Below are 21,790 nucleotides of genomic sequence, written 5' to 3' on the forward strand. Positions count from 1 at the left end.
GGTCCACTCGATGGTACAGGTAGTGGAGTGAAAGTGGTTGGAGTTACCGGTAATATCATTCCCATAGTGGGTTATGTAAAAGCTCCAGTTGTCATTGACGAGAAAGTTGCACAAGTAGGATTCCTGGTAGTTAGTGATCAGGTTTGCACCAAACGGAGAAGTGAATTTCCAGTCATTTTAGGATGTAACGCCCTAAGAGCACTTATGGAGGAAAGAGGGGTGCAGGACATGCCTGGTTGGAATCTGGTTGGAAAAACCCTTGAGGCAGGGAAGAAATCTCGGAAGAAAGGAGGAACCTCACTGCTGCGAACAAAGAAAGATGAAGTGGTTCCACCATTCACAGTGCGCCGTGTACTCTGCCATGTAGATGACACTTCACTTAGAGGTAGTGATGTTGTCATTGGTGCTGGTCCTACATCAAAGGTCAAAAGTGAAAAGAAAAATCCTGATGTGTATGACAGCTGTGTAACGATCACAGAGAGTGATGTGCAAGTAACAATCGCTAATAGATCCGACAGTAGGATTAGTATCAAACAAGGTACTGTTATTGCATCGGCAGTGGAGATTGAAGAGAGAGAAGAAGTCATTGTGAATGATAGAGAAGGAATGGTGGAGATAATGGTGGAGAAAGTTACAGTAGAGGCTGATGCTGACATGGAAACAAGCCTTCAGTCGCAAGGAGTAGGCCTAGATGTAGCAGCAGATGCACAGATGTATATGTGTCAGGATGGACACAGTTTCCAGTTACCTACTGGTGTCAAGCTGGAACACGCCAACACTGAGGAGAGAGATACTCTTGCTCAGGTTATTCACAAGAATCAGGAGGTATTCTGTAAATCGAACATGGATCTTGGATACTGTAATGTCATCCCACACGCTATCCATACCGCTGATGGTCCACCAATTCGACTCCCGTATCGTCGGATAGCACCCGCACAGATACCTGAAATGAAGACTTTGCTCCAAGAGATGTTGGACAAGAAGATAATCAGACGATCAGACAGTCCATACGCTAGCCCGGTGGTACCTGTTCTGAAGAAAGACGGCACACTACGGTTTTGTGTGGATTATCGACAAGTTAACGCAAGAACCATTCGTGATTCCTTCCCATTACCACGAATAGAAGAGACGCTAGAAGCGTTAGGTGGCGCAAAGTATTTTTCATCTTTGGATCTGGCAAACGGATACTTCCAGATAGCCATGGACGAGGCATCTATCGACAAGACTGCCTTTCGCGTACCATGGGGATTATTCGAATTTCTGCGTATGCCACAAGGATTGGTAAATAGTCCCAGTACGTTTCAACGAGTCATGGAACTGATCTTTGGTGATATGAACCAATCTCAACTCATCATCTATTTAGATGATATTCTTGTCTTCTCTTCTACCTTCGATGAACATGTCACTAGACTACAGGAAGTGTTCAGACGCTTGAAGGAGTTTGGTCTCAAATTGAAAGGGAAGAAGTGTCACTTCCTTCAGGAGGAGGTCAAACACCTTGGACATGTCGTCACCTCACAGGGGATATCTGTGGATCCAGAGAAAGTGGAGAAGATAGTCAAATGGCCTGTCCCGACAACCGTGGAGGAAATACGGTCATTCCTCGGTTTAGCATCTTACTATCGCCGCTTTGTTCCTGGGTTTGCTAACATGGCAGCACCTTTGCATGAGATAGTAGGTGGGGCACAGAAATCTACGTCAAAGAAGGTCAAACGGCACAACACAAAAGGAACAGGGATATTCAGATGGACAGATGAAGCAGAAATCTCCTTCGATGGACTGAAGAGAGCGTTGTCATCTGCACCAGTGTTGAGTTATCCTCAGTTCGGCAAGGACTTTGTGGTTGAAGTTGATGCTTCTTTGAGAGGCCTTGGTGCTTGCTTGGCACAGTACGATGAAAATGGACTTCTACACCCAATTGCCTATGCGAGCAGGGGACTGCGGAAAGCCGAACGCAACTATCCAGACTACTCTAGTTTCAAGCTAGAATTGCTTGGACTTAAGTGGGCCATAGCGGATAAATTCAAGGAGTACTTGATGGGTAGTCATGTAATTGTACTGACTGATCACAATCCACTTGCCCACTTACAGACAGCCAATCTGGGGGCTACTGAGCAACGTTGGATGGCCCAACTTGCACCATTTGACTTGGACATCAGATACCGGCCTGGAAAGACTAACCATTGTGCAGATGCACTGAGTCGACATCCTGCTAATGAGGTGGATGATACGTCGGGTATCAGCATACAAGCAGCGATGGTGGGAAGTGCAGTACCAGTGGAGGTAGCAGCACATACAAATGAAGGGCACGAGGATCACAAGAGCGACTTTGTTCCTGGCATTTTTCCTTCACTTAGTTTGGATGAGTTAGCCAAACTTCAGGAGAAAGATGATGTCCTTCAAGTGGTGAAACAATGTGTTGAAATTCATTGGCAACCTGGAGATGAGTTGCCAAAAGAGTCACCAGAAGTGAAAAGCTGGTTGAGAGAATGGAGCAAACTTGTACTCATCGATGGAGTGCTATATCGACAGATACAGGCTAGTGATGGTGACACACTGACTCAACTGTTGGTTCCAAAAGACATGCGAAGCATCATTCTGGAGACAGTTCACAATAAATGGGGCCACCAAGGAGTTAGTAGGACAATTGCACTACTCAGAACAAGATGTTTTTGGCCTGGAATGCACACAGATGTTCGTCAATACATCCGGGAGTGCTTCACCTGCACGATGTCAAAACGTACCCCAACAGTGAAGGCACCACTGAGGCATATCCTAGCCTTCAGACCCCTGGAAATCTTGGCGATAGATTTCTTGAAGGTGGATCGGGGTAGAGGTGGATATGAGGATGTATTAGTAATGACGGACGTGTACACGAAGTACTCTCAAGCCGTCCCTTGCAAGGATCAAACCTCTCACACAGTGGCAAAAGTGCTGAGAGACTGTTGGTTTTCTCATTATGGAATACCAACTCGCATTCACTCGGATCAAGGCCGACACTTTGAAAATAGTGTGATCCAGGAACTCTGTCAGCTTTATGGCATCAAGAAATCAAGGACTACGCCATATCATCCAGAGGGGAATGGACAAGTGGAGAGGTTTAATAGCACTCTCTGTACGATGATCAGATCACTAGAACCTCAAGAGCGTAAGAACTGGCCGGAAATGTTGACACATCTTTTGTACGTGTACAACAGTACGCCACATCGAGTGACGGGATACTCGCCTTATCGACTCATGTTCGGAAGGAACCCTTCAATCCCACTAGATCAACTTCTGTCGCGAGTGAAACATGATTGGGATCATGAATACATTCAGGAACAGGCAGACGCACTTCAACGAACAGATGATGTAGTCAAGCGCAAAATGGAAGCGGCAACAGCGACCAGTGAAAAGCTTCATGATCGTCACCCGAAGGATGTACCATTTCATGTTGGACAACATGTACTTCTGAAGAAGGTTGCCTTTGATGGTCGGCATAAGTTGTGTGATAGATTTCACCGAGAGAGTTATGTCGTCATCAGTATCAACTCAGAGGGAGACGTATGTCAAATCAAACCAATTCATGGGGGTACAACAAAGACAGTGAACAGAAAGTTGTTATGCTCTGATCCAAGGAAAGAGGAGATAACACTCGAACCCCCTCTGTTTATGTCAGATGAGACCCTTCAGACAAGTGACATGGCTACATCGTCAAGTGAAAGTAGTGAGGACGAACAAGACAATGAGTGTCCTTTCATGGTCTATCCTCTGCCAGAATGGCAAGACGTTAGTACTTCGGATGAAGTAATTACGAATTCTCTCAGGAGATCTAACCGAGCAACTAAAGGAAAGCATAGTAATCCGGCAAGATTACCAAAGTCAGCTGTGAAATAAGCATGTCAGTTATGTGTGTTATACATACATTTCATAATTCATTTGATATTGTACATAGTTATACTGACATTCGCGGACGAATGCTATTTGTCAGGATGGATTGTGGTAATGTGAATGTTTTTCACAAATCTTAACAAGATGATTTAATGAGTGGTTGATTGATTCTGTCATCCAGGAGCTCAAATAAAGACAGAATGACAAATTTGTTTTATCTCTCATTAAGGAGAAATGATGGTTATATCCTGGGGAAGATATAATTGTGAGTTGTATTCATGTTAGTGGAAGCATAGTGTGCTCTTCATTTCTACACCAATATCAGTTGATTACTGAATTTGTGTGATAATATGAAATGCATGAATATTCATCATCCTCATGAATATGCATGACTCCCAGGGTAGTAATTCAAGTGTGCACCTAAATGTTCATACATCACAAAAATTAAGTTCTTTGGTTGTGTGTTCATAAGTTTGTAGAATCATTGTTTTGTAAACAATGATTCATCTATATATAATAGTTGATTTATATTACAGAGTTTATATGAAGCAGTGGAGTTTTAGAGTACAATGCAAAGAAGTTTAATTGTACAAGATGAACTGTTCACTCTGTGGAGTAATATGGAACACTGGGAGAGCTTCAGGAGTAGCCAAGTACTGAGAGGTGGAACCTCCCAGGAGCTCAGGAGAGCTGAGTAAGTTTTGTAAATATTTCTTTTATTACTTCCACTACATGTGTGACTTGTATAAGAAATTAAGCACAGACACATCCTGTGTGTAGTAGCCACATACCCAGAGAAAGGTACCTAGGCATGTAGCAATTTGTTTTTGTTGTTTACAGTAGGTTCAGCTCCGTTGTGTGTGTAAGCGTAAAATGTGCATAGTGTATACACACGCACACACAGGAATGTTGGTTCACTGCACAGCAGTCAGAGTGCATTGGCATAAATGTATCAATTTGAAATGTATCATTTTTAGATCTAGGCATTCTTGCAGCATGTGTGTATGAAGTTTGCAATACACTATACACTATATTCATAATCACAGATAGTATGTGAAGTTATGAATGAACAGTGCAATGACAGTGTGGGAAAGAATTTGTGGCAATGTTTATGTTGACAAAAAGGGGGAAAGACCTATTGCAATGTTTATAGTATCATAGTGCATTGTTGTTACTGAGTATGTTAGGATGTATACACATTATGCATAATGGTCATACAACTTGCACGTTGCTAGATATACGCTTGTCAAAGAATGTGTGATATGTGAATAATTTCTCAATAATTACTTTCTGTATAGATGAGGAATTAAAGGTAAAAAAATGTAAACACAAGAAATATGTGTTTTGTAACAATGCATAGATTTTACATATAGGCTTATATGTAAATTGTTATCTTTTTTGTAGATAAAGGACTTGGGTTACTCACTCAGCTGGTTGGAAAACCAGAGCAATGAGGAGACAGTTGGGTGAGTCAGGATGGCTCAATGTTCATATGTATACAGAAATTACTTTCTTGACAGAATACAATTTACGCTATTGTGTTTTGCGGAATGAATATGACAGAATGCAGAATATCAAAGCATGTTATTGTGAAATATTGTACAGTATTGATCACATTCAGAAATTAACAATTCAAAGGAAGCAATGTTGATTGTTGATGCATTGAATATCTAATTGAGAAAAAAGGATAAGTTTCATATTGTTTCACTGAAATTGTATGTACAAAGAAATCAATACTATTAGCATATTGTCATGCTGTTTCTTTGCCCTGTTTCTGATTTCTTTAAATCTCACAGGGGTCGTCTATTGTAAGGACAAGGTCTCTTCTCTTGTTTAGAGGTCATCTCTTTTACGAGTGAACAAGATCTCTTTTAGATGATCATCTCCTTTAGTGGACGTGGTCTCTTCTAGTGATCGTTGTCTTATATTCGTCTTTTAGTGGACGAGAACTTTGGATGTCAACTTTTAAAGGACGTAGTCTTTAAATGAACGTCGTCTTCAGGTCGTCTCTTGTGTAAAGGAACATCTCTTTTAGAGGATCATCTCCTTTAGTGGACGTGGTCTCTTTTAGAGGTCAACGTGTTTACCATAGTGTTCAAGCGATCCATTGCAGTCTTCGAAACAGACTTTACCACAGCGTTTACCAGTTCATATGTTTGACAGTCGTCAATACAGTCTTAGGTCTTTGTATTACAAGTTTTGATCCAGAGTTTGTTATCAAATTGTAAATAAATTCAGCTATTTCAGTTATATCCTACATTAGAGTGAAAGTGTAGTGGTTTTACCGTCCCACGTGAAAGCCGGACTACGACACTAACTTTATATCAATTCGATTAATTCACAAATACTTACGAGCCTATGCATTGAACGGACTAAATCTAGCCACTGTTCCCATCATCACACGGTTGTGAAATAATCAAATTGATAATTTCAAAGTCACTGATATTACAAAATGATTTAGCAAAAATCAATCACTTGAATACTAACTTAATCTTCTTCCTCTGGTTTGGCAGAACAACCTTGAGCAGATCAAATCAATGAATTAAAAGCTAATTATATAGTAGGCCTCACATCACACTATACACCTTTGATGACAAACTTTTGATGAAATTTAGAAACAGTGCAGAGGACCAAAGTGAAGGGATGTCATGAATATTTATGATAACAGTCATGACGTAAGGACCCTATTCTCCACCCACTATAAGTCGAAGAGTTCAGCTGTCGTATCACCACCTTGAACCCACTTCTTCGTAAACTGAAGTCATAGACGATAGACATATTGAACTCATATTGAACTCACAACTTTGACCTACGGAAATGTCTCATCCTGAACCAACGAGTGATAAGGCTGCTCCGACCTCGTCTACTGATAAAGTTAAGACTAATGAATCAGATCAGTCAACGAGAAGAGGTAATATTCCGTAGTTTTACACATTGCCTGGGGATTTCGTAGATTTGACCCAACAGTCCCTTTCGTAGTCTTTTATGTTATTGTATGTACGGCCATAGGCCACCACCGCCACCCACCATGCACTGCTGCACACAGGCCAGCTCCATATCTCCAGCCAGGGCCGGGCCAGGACAGGTTAACATTTCGTGATTTGCGATGATAGAGCTACGTATACATGGTGCATTAAAATTTGAAGAAATTCAAGGATGTATTAGGGTGCCTACCACTAGATAGTGCACTATCACAGTACTAATATAATGCAGTAGAAGATTATAATTTAATCATTAATTTATATTGATACATAGAAATGGTAGATCAAATCGAAATGTAGCACTGACAATTACACAATATTATTAAAGTGTCAGTCACGGTCATGCCCTCATAGAATGATTTTTGTAATCCAATATCTTTTATTACTGCGAACATGATGAATAAATTGAATTAAAATTTAGTCTTAGAATACCTACTTAGATTTAATCAAATCAAATCAAATCAAATCAAATTCACTACATCATGAATGTAGACCCGTCTATGCATTAAAGAACGAAAAATGAACAGAGGAGTAGGGACACAATCTGCCTAGGAATGTTATTAATGCAGCTGTCATTTGTATGACGCACCTCTTGACCCCCGGGATAGGTGCGTCAAAGTACCAATGTGCGTCATACCTTTTAGGTACCATGACGTACCCTCCGTCACAAAAAGTGACCCACCTCTATGAGACATTGACGCATTAACCAGTCAAAATGGTGACGCACCTCTTCGTGAAAATGACTGACCCTTGACGCACATGTTATTCGCAGTACGTGCCAGACTGGAATGCTGCAGAGCTCTGTGTGCGCTCACGCAATTCGCTGCCTGCGAACTGTGTACACCGAACGGAACTTCGCCCGCGTGAATCCCTGTCGCCTACGGACCCTGGATGTTTACTTCGATCGCTGTGGTACTGTATCCCCATGTTGTGGGCGGCTGGGGAGCGTTAGTATAGTAGCTTAGCTGCACACTGTAGCGAGCTGCCACTACACTCCAGTACCCTGTTTCGATTCGAATCGGGGTAGAAGCATTCCGTTGTGCAATGTCTGCTTCTTTTTCTCTTCTTCTTCATCCACTTGTCCCTTGCCTCCCAAGTATGAAATGATTTTTAGAGTGTTGTGTGTGTTTTTTGTAACGTTATTGCATCATTTTTCTGCAAGGAAGAGGTGAGTTTCTGTTCGTGTATTGATGTGCACTGCAGTATGTGCAGGTGAAAAGCGTTCGAACTGTCTTTCCCGAGTATCGTGGAAGCTCGATGTATTTCTCGGCCTATCAAAGGAGATCTCATACAATAGAATACTTATAACAAACTATTTTCCGGTCAAAATGAATTGATTTCCTTTGTTTTGTATCGTTTATTGACTTGATCCTAAGGATCTTGTCGCAATACCGAGTTTCCAATGTGTATTTATTTTCACCTTATTTTCGCGTAGCTTTCGGTGCTGTAAACTGTTGCTAGGGCCTAAGCCTACTACTAAACTTGCCGTTCTCCACTGTCGTTTCTCACACATCGTTTGGTACGATTTCTTCCATTTTATATCACTTTATCCGTTCCCTTTATACTTTGAAGTATTTGACGTAATTCTTTCAAGTGTCTCGCACTGCTATTTTCGTAACGGCGATTTCTCCGCTTTGCTGCAATACTTTTTCGAATCGAAGCGACGAAGTTTGATACCAGCCGCTGTAGTGTGCCGTGTGTTGTCTTTTCTAAATATTTGTGTTGTTGGGAGGTGTTGATACTTTGTATTTGTTATTTATTTTTTTTAATGTTGATAGGAAAAGGCTAAAATGGTCTGAGTGATGTCTGATGGTGATGATGATAACTATGCTGGTGTAAAAAGACGGCTTACTGTGAATGCTGAGCGTACGTGCCGTTCGTTCCATTTTACTTTCCCTCTTCTTCTTTCCCCCTTACTCTTCTTTTCCTTTCCAAGAATGATAAAAAAAAAAGAAATTACATACACCTCACAACAAAATAGAACCACGTGCTACCAACCTTCGTAAAGTTAAATCTAAATGTTCAATATCAGCAAAGAATAAGGGGAAAGCACGAATGACAATAAATTAGAGCGAAGAGATTGTTTTACATGCAGTCTCTTCGGCTCGAAGAAACTTGACACCCCACCCCTCTCCCCTTGTGGAAATTTCCACAAAAGCATGTGCCACACCCAGGTGCGTGCCAGACGGAAGAATGCGCGCACTGGAATAAACAGCGTGTAAATATCATGGAAATATCGATCGAAGAACCAGCAGCTCATTAGTTGAATTAAAGGAATCATTGCAAAGATATCGTGATTCTATAGCCTTTCTTTTGGCGCATAGTAGGAAACATCAAACAGTCGAATATAATGTACTTGATCGAATATCTTATGTTCCCTGAACAATAAAAAAAAAAGATCGATTAATCAGTCAATTAAAAATGCAACTGAGCCAGAAATACTTAAAAGGTCTCGTATGCCCAGAGAAATTCACTACGAGTAGGTTCAATGAGATGCAGTCATCACCTGGTTAGACAACAAAATCATGACAATTAATTTCAGTTCACGCTCATGATAACTGCTTATTACTTATCAAAGTTTTGGCTATCAACATTCGTTCGTAGGTGTTTTTTGTTTGTTTTGTATGTTTTTCCTCGTGAAAGACGTAATGATTTCTTCGTATCGAACGTAGACTGCATGTTTACCGTTTATCCAAACAGTAGGCGCCTCTAGGCGTACTTTCTGAATATATTCAGAAATTTCTATCAACATTTTAAATATATTACAAGACTCCCAAATACCAGTTGAAAAAAATTAAGAAATCGAATTTTTTTTTTAGATATGAACAACAACAACAACAACAAAAATGCGTAGGAAAAAACCACTTCAACCTCGAATGACTGCGAATTTCTCTAAACCGTTCCCTAGTTCATGGACATCCCATAGAAACGCGTGTTTTGATATACACGTTGCTATGGCAAACTATCTAGTTTCGCGAAACTACGGCCTGGCCACAGTAATTTTTTTCCGTAACCTCCCGCCTCCCCTTCCCCGATTCGAAAACAGCTTGATTGAAGCCCCTGCCTATTTAAACACGAACCTTATTAAACCCAAGTTAGGTACATGGTTTATATGGCTAGTGTTTAAATAGAATTTACTATTTTAAGTTAATGCAGGTTTTAATAGACTCTCAGTAATGTTAGTTCCATAATCGTTTGTGCATGTGTTTTGGGGCCTGGCCTCTGCCATGCCTCGCCTTCTGTATAGACCGATTCAAGTGACTGTTCATGGAAGTGCGCCCTCTTAAGGCGACGCCATTACTGGGGGCCAACCAGGCCGGGTCGGCAAGCGCCCTGCGTGCGTGGCAAGGGTGCCAGCCGCGGCAGCCAGTGCTTTTGCCACCCGGCGCCAGCCGGCCAGCTAGCTATCTCTGGCGCTGGCAGCGATCGACGCATCTGGATTTGTGACAACTCTAACGTCTACTTTTTTTTTCGTTAGCTAATTAATAAAATTAAACAATTTATACCGGCTATGAGCGAATGGGTAGATGGCATATACGGCTGTAGCCAAAACTTGAACTTCAAGGTAAATATCGGTACGATCCGTGAGTGGAATTGTAACACGTTAGACTCTATTTCTTTTGCGATGACCTGGGTACTCGCGTGTAAGCCCCTTGATCTATTCACATTTGTGTAAGAGGATAAGACACTATGACGTCTAGATAGTAAGCCTAGACTGTTGAGCAGTTAACTGATATAATTAAATACAAATAATGAATCAGTTTTGAGCTAGATAGTAGATATGGCGCTATCAAAGCAACTAATAAGATCAGTTAACTTAAACCTTTTTAGGCTTTTGCCTTTTCTCGGACCAGTGGGGTAAAGTCTGTCTAACGTTTTTTAGATCTTGTCTAGAATTCTAGGCAACAGTCCAGACTAGATCTAGACCCGTCTAGACCTATTGACTTCTAACAAGAACCCTCTAACGTTAGCTACATCCTATATCATTTTCGGTTGTCACTAACTTCCGGCAAGTCTAAGTAAACCAAACTGAAGGCAAATCTAGGCGTTTCTAAGCCGTACAAACTTAAGAAGTTAATTTACGTCGCCTGATGTCAACAACCAAACATTCTGTTTAAGGTCTAAGTAACCTTGCATTTAACATCGCGCTATTAAACGCCTAAAATTATAATCTACAGAAGTGATTTTCAAATCAAACTTTCTTAATATGAATTATGCTTATGAAACGGATGTTTGCCATGCACCATTCATGGCAGTTTAATACATAAGTATCACTTTATCAAAAATTAATTCAAATTCAGAGTTCCAGGCCCAAATTGAGTATGGTCAATTTAATGCTGAACGCTTAGTGAAGAAGTAAAAATTTACAATATAAGATTTTTTTTTACACATCTTGAAACATACATTTGGCTGCAGTGATAGGCTTTAAAATGTTTGTCATATACAATGTAGTATACTAGTAGCCAGGAAATGTATTCTAACTTTTGTAAGTATTGCACCAAGCATTTAAAAATATATATATATATTTAATTAATTCTCAAAATCTTTGATCTGAACCTGTCTTCTAAAATGAACAACTTTATTTCACGAATATGAATATGCAGTGATTTAGCCTAATCAAATAGAGAATCTATTAGGCATAGGCCAAAGTTTGTTTCAAAAATCTGTGCATTTTTTATACCGCTGTGTTTCACTTAAGTGTATATTATATTCATCATGCGTCAGTATATTAGTGTCTGAATTTCACACACTGACGTGCAGCTTCCATTACCGTTTTTTCGCCTGTTATTTTATTTTGTGCACCCAAACAACTGCACAATACAGTGGCGGATCCAGAGGGGGGCGCAACCGGCGCACGCCCCCTCCCCCCCTTTAATTTTCGTTAAAAACAAAGAAAATAAAAAGAAAATACTGCAATGAAAGCCGGAAGTGGCACCAGAAATATTAGTCACGCCCCCCCCCCCCCTTCACAGAATTCCTGGATCCGCCCCTGCAATATGTGTTTTTTTTTTTCTGATCCTTTGAAGCTTTCATTAATTTTAGATCGATATGTCTGAATTACTCAATTTGTCCAAAAGAAAGGCATTAAATGCCGCTGAATGACTTTTCCACAGTGAGTAAAACAATCACAATTTTAGCGCGGCGGTCGCCGACCCAGCGGCCGCCGGCGGCGCATGCGGCCGCGCCCGGCTAACTATGCGCGATGGGTACGCTGGGCTGCTAGCTGCAAGTGCAACTCGCTGGGTAGCTAGCTCGCTGGAAGCCCCCGTTGGCCCCCAGTTATGGCGGCCGTTGTAGCGCCGCTAGCGGCGGTAGGTGAATAGGCCATCGAAATTGAAACGGTCTATACGTATGTACGCGTGTACTGTATGTATACAATACCGTCATGTACCACATGGTCGACATCACGCACGTGGTTTTGCTCGCTGCAGGTTCCACGCACGGTCGACGGTCGATGCTACACTACGGTGAATGCGATTGAAGGATAGCGAGCTTCGCGATGCCGCGGGCTGTATGTGATGATTTTAATCACAAATCGTGTTTGGTAGTGTGGTTTTGGAGCAAATTTGTACTCAAACTTTCTGAAAAGACCTTTAGTCTGACATCAGATAGAAAAAGAAGACATACGAGAATGAAGTGAGTATCAGTATGTTATAATAAAACTGATTGAAAATTGTGTCATTTTCGCGTTTCCAGGAGCCGGTGAATTCGGCCGACTCGCGATCGCGAGTTTGTTTTATTCTGTTACGGAGGGATACCATGCCCCATGCAAGAAGCCTCGCAAAATTACATGACGGTCCCATTAACGAACCTTTTGACACACTCTGGTTAAATGACCGACTATGACGCACATAATGGGTCAGTATTGTGACGGACATTTTGCTCCCGTGACGGCACCACGCGTCATCAAATTGGTGGTACTTGACGCGACCATGACGCACATTTCCCGGGGGTCAAGAGGTGCGTCATACAAATGACAGCTGCATAATGCCTTGTCAGTACTTATCAGTGTAACTGTAAATATTGTCTTTGTTGGATGCATAGTTTTGATGGCCAAAAGTTTAAGTTGTGGTACAGCTTGATGTGTAAAGGAATTGGTAGACTAATGATAAATGAGTTGAAAAGTGACATCATAACAATATAAATCATTAAACATACTTTCTTTCATAGCACTCGGTGAGTTTGAGCATGACATTTTAAGGATTATACATTACAACAAATACACAGAAACAGACTGCTCTGCTGTGGAAATGTGCAGGTGTCATCACAGAGCTCAGAGAGCCTTGATTTGAAATGAGAGGGATGAAAAAAGCCACCACTACAGAAGATAAACATGTAACTTTGCTTTCCCCCAGTTTCCTCTGAAATGCTAATGACCGACATAAATAATCGTTTGAGAGTTTTCCAATTAATAGTAACTCTTTATGATTTGTCGCAGCTACATTGCTAGTGAGGAAATAAGCAGATTCCCAGTTTATTCATTTTATGGAAATCTCAGGAGAGTACCTTTGTTCAGGAATTGCTTGCTTACAATGTTGTATTATACATGTACCATCACTCTCAAAAAAGAAATGTAAACTGCATAAAATTTAAAGACTTCTTTGGATCCTGAATATGAGCACCTGAATAAAAAGGATTAATGTTTTTGTGTGGTGGTTAGACAGATTGTAGGAAAAAAAAGAAATAACAAAGACAAAGCATATGCTTGCTCAGACAGTAAATGCCATGTTTGCTTGACCCAACAGTAAGCACTGATGCTGCAGTGGAAACAGCAACAGAAGTCACGGCTGATGAAAATCCAGATATTGCAGAACTGACCAGGGACATGTTTCAGAAGATGGTAGAATATCTTCAGGGAGACTTAGCATGTAAGTTTGCTTGCTTTCTTGATTGTATTCATGTCATATTTAATTTCATCTGTGTTCTGAATTCAGACAGGGCTGAAAAAGTTGTCAATGGCAAAAGAAAGTAAAAAAAAAAAAAGCTTGATGATTTGGTGAAGTAACTGATTTAAGAGCAATGAAACAAAACTGTCTCTGATTATATGCTTTCAATCAATTCTTTTTTGAGGGAATGAAATTTTGGATGAATGATATGACTATTTAAAAATCATTGTTATTTGATATAGATATAACTGTGAGCACTTGATACTTTAAGTTTTCAGATTGCTTTACATGCCATGTTACTTGTCTTCAAAGGTCGTCTTACAGCATATAGAACAGTAACAATTCAAGTATGGTAATGTAATAATGTAATGATGTGCTGCGGTGGTCAATCGTTTTGTAAAGATGTTGCTCCACTGGTGATACATGTATACATGTATTTTGCAGCAACGGCAGATGATTACAAGCTGCTGGAGCAGATGAACCATGTGACGGCCAAGAAGTATGCAGACATGAGAAACATTGCCCTGCAGATTGGCGACTCCATGAGTGACCTCCAGGAAAAGTGTGAGTCCTTTCAGATGTTATGGCCGATAGCATATATTTGGGGATTTGCGATCATCATAATGAAGAGATCTTTTTAAACAGTCACATCGCTCCTAGTTTAAGCAATTACAAATGAAAAAGGAATGCATGATGAGAAGGTGAATGTAATGACCTTTGACCTTGTAGAGAATCAGGCTCACTTCCTAAGTTGAGCTGGGATGACATCAGCTTCTTGTGGTGTCCGTAAAATTTGTGTTGTGACTTCAAGAAAATGCTTTAGAGAGACACAATAAACATTCATGTAACTCTGACAGTGATGCTGCAAAAATTATCTGATCCTTGATTCAGTTGATATACCTTTAGAGAAAAAAATAGCCAGTGGTATCACTAGTCAATGATTCAGGAAAAAATTATAAAAGTAGAAACTAATAGTCCATTCAAGCTGCTCATTACATTTATATTTGTGTTCTTGCAATTGAAGAAGAAAAAGAAAACTCACCTAAATACAGCAGTCTGAAGTCTACAAAATGCATTGTATATCCCTGATATGGTGAGTAGGATAGCATTGAAGTTGGATGGGAATTGAGAGTTGCGTGAGTAGGGTTCATTCCCATATTTGTACAGTACACTGTAGTAGGTTCATTCATCGTTAAGAGCAGGGTGCTATCCCAGTGAAGTGGTACACCTACCAACATGCAAAAAAATGATGTGGACCCCTCATAGTTCATCCCAGGTGATATGATATAGTCAGCTAATGGTATCAACCAGGCAAAATGTGCCATATTAAAGAAGTGGGTTACAAGGAATATATGAATGAATCTATTGTTCATCCCTCTTTGTTAGTCGAGTGTTTTAAGACATTGCATCTAAAGTGTTGATATTGCATTTTGAATTTTTACAATTGTTAGTTTCTGATGTCGGCAGGACATAGTGTAACACCTGAAGTGTGATTGTGAAATAGGTAAGAGATCAATGTTTTGTCCGTTTGAAACTAGAAGTGCATACATCTTAGTTTGGTGCTGAAAAGTGTCATCACAATCACATATTTGTTTGCTCTAAGTTTGTCCGTTATTCCATGTCTACCACAGATCAAAGCCTTCAACCATACCTGGATCAGATTGACCAAGTTGAAGAGAGCGTCGCTAGTCTGGAGCAAGCTGCTTTCAGGCTCGATGCGTACTCCAAGAGATTAGGTTTGTATGCCTTCCTTCCACTGAATTCTTTTTTTTTATGGTAGAGGGAGGAATGGATGGATGAACTATCTTTGTCGTAAGATGCGACAAGAAAAGTCAATACATTGATACTTTTTAACCATTGCTGTAAAATTACATTTGCATAAGTATTTCTACAATCCCAGTTTTGGTGCAACCATTGCTGGGTGAGAAGACTACTACAGTTAGTGATTTCACACGTAAAGAACTATAAAAAGAAAATGTATAGGAGAGAGAATAAATTGATTTTTCATGAAAAGTGCACTTTCCCTTGACTTGAGGTAATATTGTTCCCCCTATTTTCTGAAAGAGGAAAGTCAAGTGCTTTTTTACTGAAAAAAAAGTTTGCAAAAAAAAAAAATTCTGTATATTTCTTAATATCATTCTTCATATGTGTCATCACAAATTATAATATATAATTCTGAAGTCTTCTCTTCCAGTGATGACTTTAAAAATTCGTAACGTGAACAGATCTTCCAATTTTCCTCAAACTTCACTGATGTGTTCTACTAATGTTGCTGCATTCAGCAATCCACATTAATATTTGAGTTTCTAAACGATAGACAATACAGATGACAGATAAATCCTTTAAATGATGTTTTGCCTGTGTTCTGGTTTCAACACTTGTCTTCTTTTATACCTGTTATTTATTAGTATTAGATTGCACAAAAACAATATACAGTGTATTACACACTTACAAAAGCTTTTAGAATTCATCAAATTCATTGGAACAGTCAGTCCGCAGCACGTATGCTAATGAGCCGATCCAGCAAGATTTATTCAGCACACTCGTTGACGATCTTTGCGTTCGAAAGGTGTCTCGTCGTGCGAGATTTTGCGAGAGTTTGACAGGGCTATGGTTTTCACAGTGTAGCGACTTGTACATACATTCATCATGGCTACAAGTCACACTTGATTGTTCTCCAGACTTTGATCTTTATTTTGATACTAAATTTGCGTATAATATTGGTTCTTATCATGACGATATAATCAGTTGAATTTGCGTAAATTATACCTGCTTTTCACGGAAGATTTTGTCGTCTAAAGTTCGTTTTTGGTTCCTGACCGGATTAAGAAACTATTGTTTCTGATTTTGGCTTTTTCGTAGAGAGGAAACTTAGATGCTCATCATATATTGGAGTCAAGGAGACGCAAGCATGATTTATACTAGTTTTTCCGTTTTGAAATGTCTGTAAAATTCACTCCTAAGCCGGAAGTATGCTCCATACAAAGTGTACAGCTGCGCGAAAGAGCTCTATCATTGGACAGTGCTTGCATTCAGCGCGCGCTGTACCACTGCTTCTAGCTTCTAGCTTCTGTCCAAAGCACAGAAATCTACACACGTGCCTATGCAAGCATGCGCTATGCACGCACGTGACATGAAACCGTAGCAGCGTAATGACGTAATGCAAGCGCTGAATGCAAGCGCTGTCCAATGAGAGAGCTTACTCTTGAGATTGCACGGTTTCAAGCTGACCAGCCCTGACATCGATGTATATTTTACTGGTTCCTGGCCGGATTAAGCAACAAATTGTCAAGATATTTACATGGATACAAATATTAAGAGATGGACTACCAAATAATGCATTTTCATTGAGACGCAAGGTGAATTTGGTATTCTTTTGACGTCTTGAACATGTACTGCAAGAATTACGTTTTTCATCATTTTCAAGCTGAAATTGCGCTATGACATTTTTCATTTACAATAATTTGAGTAACATGTGAGGATAGCTTACATATTTTCCTTGAATTTGATACCAAATTTGTAAATATAAGGTGTATTTTTGTTGCCGAAAGCCCAAGGACAAAATCCCCTTACGCAGCTCATTACATATGCAAGCCTCGAGTAGGCTTGCATACGAGTTGAATAAATGCGAGTGAATTATCGGGTGCTGCGGTCTGACTGGGAAGGTCTGTGTAATAATGGTTTTTGCTTTTTCTTTCTACTACATTCTACAGAAGCAAAGTTCAAGCAACTGGAGAAAAGATGAAAATATGGCAAAGACTTCGATTCTGGAATGCAATATAAGCCCACCTGGCAACCAAGGGAAATGGAATGATTTGTTGGAGAAATTTGGATACATTCCTGTGGTGTTTTAGCTAGGGTTTGTAAATGGACTGTGTTCTTACTGATTTCAGTAATTTCACCATGCGCAGCCAATTCTCTTTGACTGCTAGCTATTCAGTGTCATGTGGATTTCTAACTCAAAGAAATGAGTTCTGTAATACATTGAAAACTGTCTTGTGATGAATACATTTGCACTAGACCAATAACAGTGAATTTGCTTTTCCATAATTTTGTGGATAAGAGTATCTTTGAAGACATTATAATGATATGTCACAACACTATTTAGGATTTATCATTTCCAGCATTTATAGTTGTACTTCCTGCTGTTTGAAATTTTGTCGGGAGGAGCTATGCTTTCTGCCTCAGATTCCATGACTTGTTTTGATGTGCCTTTCATGCATTTACAACACAAGGCTTTATTCAGGTTTTGTGATATCAGAAGCCAAGACTTCTGTCATTGGAGTCATGACATTCTTTTGCAGGTCCTGTAGACGTAGATTTCAATTGGTGATTGCATTTATTACGGACTCACATGGTGAATAGGTGTTGCATTGATCAATCAAAGTTGTTTCTGAATTCTTACAGGGAGCCATGTTTACTGCATGACTATTGATAGCAAATATTGATAGAAGTATGTTAAAAGGGAAGTTTGTCAGTGAATTTAAACTGCACCAATTTAGTATGCTGTGTTTCTCAGAAAAATATCCCCTGATCATTACTGTATAAGTTTATATGCACATCGATCCAACATTCTTGGTACAATTTTCACTCGACAATGTGCAGAATGTTGTATTTCTTCTCTCTCACCAGTTAGTGAAAAAATGAAAAATTAGGGAGATGTTTTGCTGGAAATTTAGTTATTCATATGACTGCAAAAGTGTGATCTGTTTAACTTCTAGAACTAGAAGGAACTTTTATGACAATGCCAGGGATTCTATAGAGGATTCTTGAATGTGATGTCATATCTGTCTGTAAATTAAGTGCATAGTGTGCCTCAGTGGCATTTAAATTGGCTTCATGGTTATTCAGACTAGTGTCATCGCATCTTGAATCAGAAAGAGGAAAAATATGCGCACAAAATGGGAGAATATCATGAGAAGCAAGACATTAAAAGAAAATTTAAAAAGTTAGATTTGGAAGCTGATTGTTTCATTTTTCTCATGTAACCCTTTAGTCTCAAACACATTTTAACAGTGAAGTTTAAATCACCATTCAGCTCTTGGTGGGTTTATACAAAAAAGGAAACAAAATGTACAAATCGTGTCTATGGTTGATGATTGAGACACCACAGTTTGTACAGTCCCTACCCCCCCCCCCCCCCCCTTAGGAGTCATGATCATGACGTCACTGTAGCATACAGGATAATCCCATTTATTTCACTTAATAATGTTTCCTGAAGATCTGCATGCAGGTGAATGGGTTACATGCAAAATGATGACATCATCACATTATCTTGTTGCATATGTTCCCCAAAATTACTCTTTACTCTGAAATCGTGAAACCTAATCGTTTTTTATCAATATTTTTAATTTTGAAACTTAATCAATTCTGGCACTCAACTTGAATACAGAGTTCCGTTTGACTCTAAAGCCTTACCAAACTTGCAGAGATGATGAAGAGAAGTTAGGACTTTGCCATTTTGTTCAAATTTTCAAATAGTGGTGGGTACACAGTGTAGTTGTTTTTGTTTTTGTTTTTTTGTTTTTATCCTCAAATTTCCCGGAGCTGTGCCAATACCTATTATGTAATGTATGTATTGAAATTACTGTAAGTAAAATCTATGAAATATCAGTACGATGTACACATATCATTTAATATTGATGTATAGAATGTGCGTACATTGTATAATTATGTTTAATAGGTAATTTCTTTCATCTGTTCACATGCAGTCTGTCTCACATGTTAAAAATGTTTGAACATTCCAAATACTGGACCTGCTGTGTATTTTAGAGGTTATATAAGTTGCAATAAACTTTAGTCACAGTGGTAAGCAGTCAGTTGAGAGTGCTTGATGTTTGCTGTGTTCACATGACTTGTTGCAATTTACAGCAACATCTGTTTGAAAAAGGTAGTCCCAGTTTGTGAAATGCATGAAGAAATACATGGACTGTGTTGTTCTACTTCACTTGAACACATAATATGTAATAAATACATTGCATAAAATACGAGATGATATGCATCACAGTGAATCTCATTCAATGAAAAGATTGCAAGAGACTACATGCATGGTGCTGCTTAAAACGGTGCTTGGTTGTGAGGGGAACCATTTTTAAGATTACTTTGTTGTCACAGCAGTTTGAAACAACATCAAGTTTACTTGTCCAATAAGATTGACAAACATTGAAATATGTATTAGGAAAAGTGAAAGACCATGTGCTTGCCAGGTAATCATGCAGTGTATGGCATGTTAACACAGTGTACACTTAAAAATTGATATTTCAGCTATCTGACCATTGCGTGATTTTTTTTTTCTTTGGTTCTAGTTTCCAAAATTTAGTTTTCTTGCATATTGTGAAAGATAGACTTAACCTGTTACTGAGGACAGGTAAGGTCGAAGTTTGCACATCTATGTACTATAGCAGTCACATGTTTCACAAATTTCAAGCCAAGTGGTCAAAGACTGAGGGAGTTAGCTGAATCCACAGTATTTTTTGATGATTTTCATTCAAAATATGCAGTTACCATGGCAACGCATTGTTCAACAATGACGAAAGATTAAGTTTGCACATCTACGTACTGTAGCAGTCACATGTGCCAAATTTCAAGCTAAAAGCTTAAAGACTATTTAAAGGGAGTAAGCTGAATCCAAAATATTTTTGTATGCATTTTAGTAAGAAAAAAAAATGCTGTTACCATGACAATGTATTGTTCAATATCGACAGAAAATGTGTTTTGCACCTCTACATAATAACACTGTAGCGGTCACATGTGCCAAAATTCAAGTCAAATGCTCAAAAACTCAGGGAGTAAGGTCAATCCACATATTTTTGTATGATTGGTGTAAAAAAAAAACCACAACTGCTGTTGCCATGGCAACAGATTTATTCACACACACACACACACACACACACACACACACACACAAAAGGTGTCTGGCACAACTTCACATTAATTTGATCGTATATGTCAAATTTCAACTGAATTGCTATATGAAATTGAGAGTCATTTGATCCACAACATTTTGCAAGATTTTTATTAAAATTTGCCGTTGTCATGCCAACGCATTATGCAATACTAATGAAAAAGGTGTCTTGCACATCTACCTTGATAGCGGTCACACATGCCAAATTTTGGTTTAATTGCTCAAAGAATGAGAATAGTTCGATCCTTATTTTCTATGAAAATCTGCTGTTGCCATGACAACGTACTATGTGATACTAAGGAAAAAGGTGTCTTGCACGCTCAAAAAATGAGAGTGATTTGATCCACAAGATCTTGCAACGGACCGACCGCCCGACCGCCCGAACCGCCCGACCGCCCGACCGCCCGACCGCCCAACCGACGACCAACCGCCCGCTCGGCCGCCCGACCTCAGAGTGATTCCTATATACCACCATACACACTGTGTGTGGGTGGGAGTGTAAAAAACAAAACACAATAAACCATGATAACTACATTGTATGTGAATATTAACAGGTGTGACAAATTGCAAGAAATAGACCACGCACTGTGACTAAGAATCAAGGAAGAAAAAAATAGAAAATGAAATTATTTAATAAAACAAAATGATTATCTCTCTAGATAGATTGGAAATCAATTTATAAGATCGTGGTTAGAGATAAAAACTTTGATTATTATAAACCTTGATAATTATTTGAAATTTGGCAGATAATATCTGCCAATATCATATTATGATAAGGGATTCAAATGCCACTTACTATAAGTTCAGTACATATTTGATGAGTTTAGGCCGACATAATCAATTTCCATTGACACCAGCTAGGTTGGTACGTATTCGGGCCATTCTCCGAAAAGTGGCGCCAAAGGGCATTTTTGTGTCTCCACCCTTCTCTAGGCCATAAAGCACGATTTTTTCATCAGGAAACCATTTTTTTAACTTGTATTTATACTAGGGAATATAATGAGTAAAATTAAAATCAATTCAGGTCACAGCACCTCATGAAAAAATTATATTCGACAGCATGACATATGTATATGTTGATTTTACCCATGTCTCCAGCGAACTTTGTGATTATATTTCACGCTCCCGCTCTTTACTGTAATATCAGA

At 39.3% G+C, this 21,790-nt stretch overlaps 1 protein-coding gene and 1 long non-coding RNA gene across 2 annotated transcripts; both read left to right on the forward strand.

The window, feature by feature from the left end:
• The first annotated feature begins 4,523 nt into the window (after positions 1-4,523).
• On the forward strand, positions 4,524-6,170 carry LOC140228310 (uncharacterized). The gene is made up of 3 exons (XR_011901229.1): positions 4,524-4,564; positions 5,275-5,336; positions 5,667-6,170. It is a non-coding gene; the product is annotated as an uncharacterized lncRNA (long non-coding RNA).
• A 456-nt stretch (positions 6,171-6,626) lies between these two features.
• On the forward strand, positions 6,627-19,725 carry LOC140228311 (biogenesis of lysosome-related organelles complex 1 subunit 2-like). Its single transcript, XM_072308537.1, has 5 exons — positions 6,627-6,781; positions 13,598-13,720; positions 14,183-14,302; positions 15,370-15,474; positions 17,452-19,725. Exons 1-5 carry the CDS (start codon positions 6,688-6,690, stop codon positions 17,481-17,483), a joined length of 474 nt encoding a protein of 157 aa, XP_072164638.1. The 5' UTR covers positions 6,627-6,687; the 3' UTR covers positions 17,484-19,725.
• Positions 19,726-21,790: the final 2,065 nt, after the last annotated feature.

This window comes from Diadema setosum, chromosome 5 (assembly GCF_964275005.1).
Source record: "Diadema setosum chromosome 5, eeDiaSeto1, whole genome shotgun sequence".
Taxonomy (NCBI): domain Eukaryota; kingdom Metazoa; phylum Echinodermata; class Echinoidea; order Diadematoida; family Diadematidae; genus Diadema; species Diadema setosum.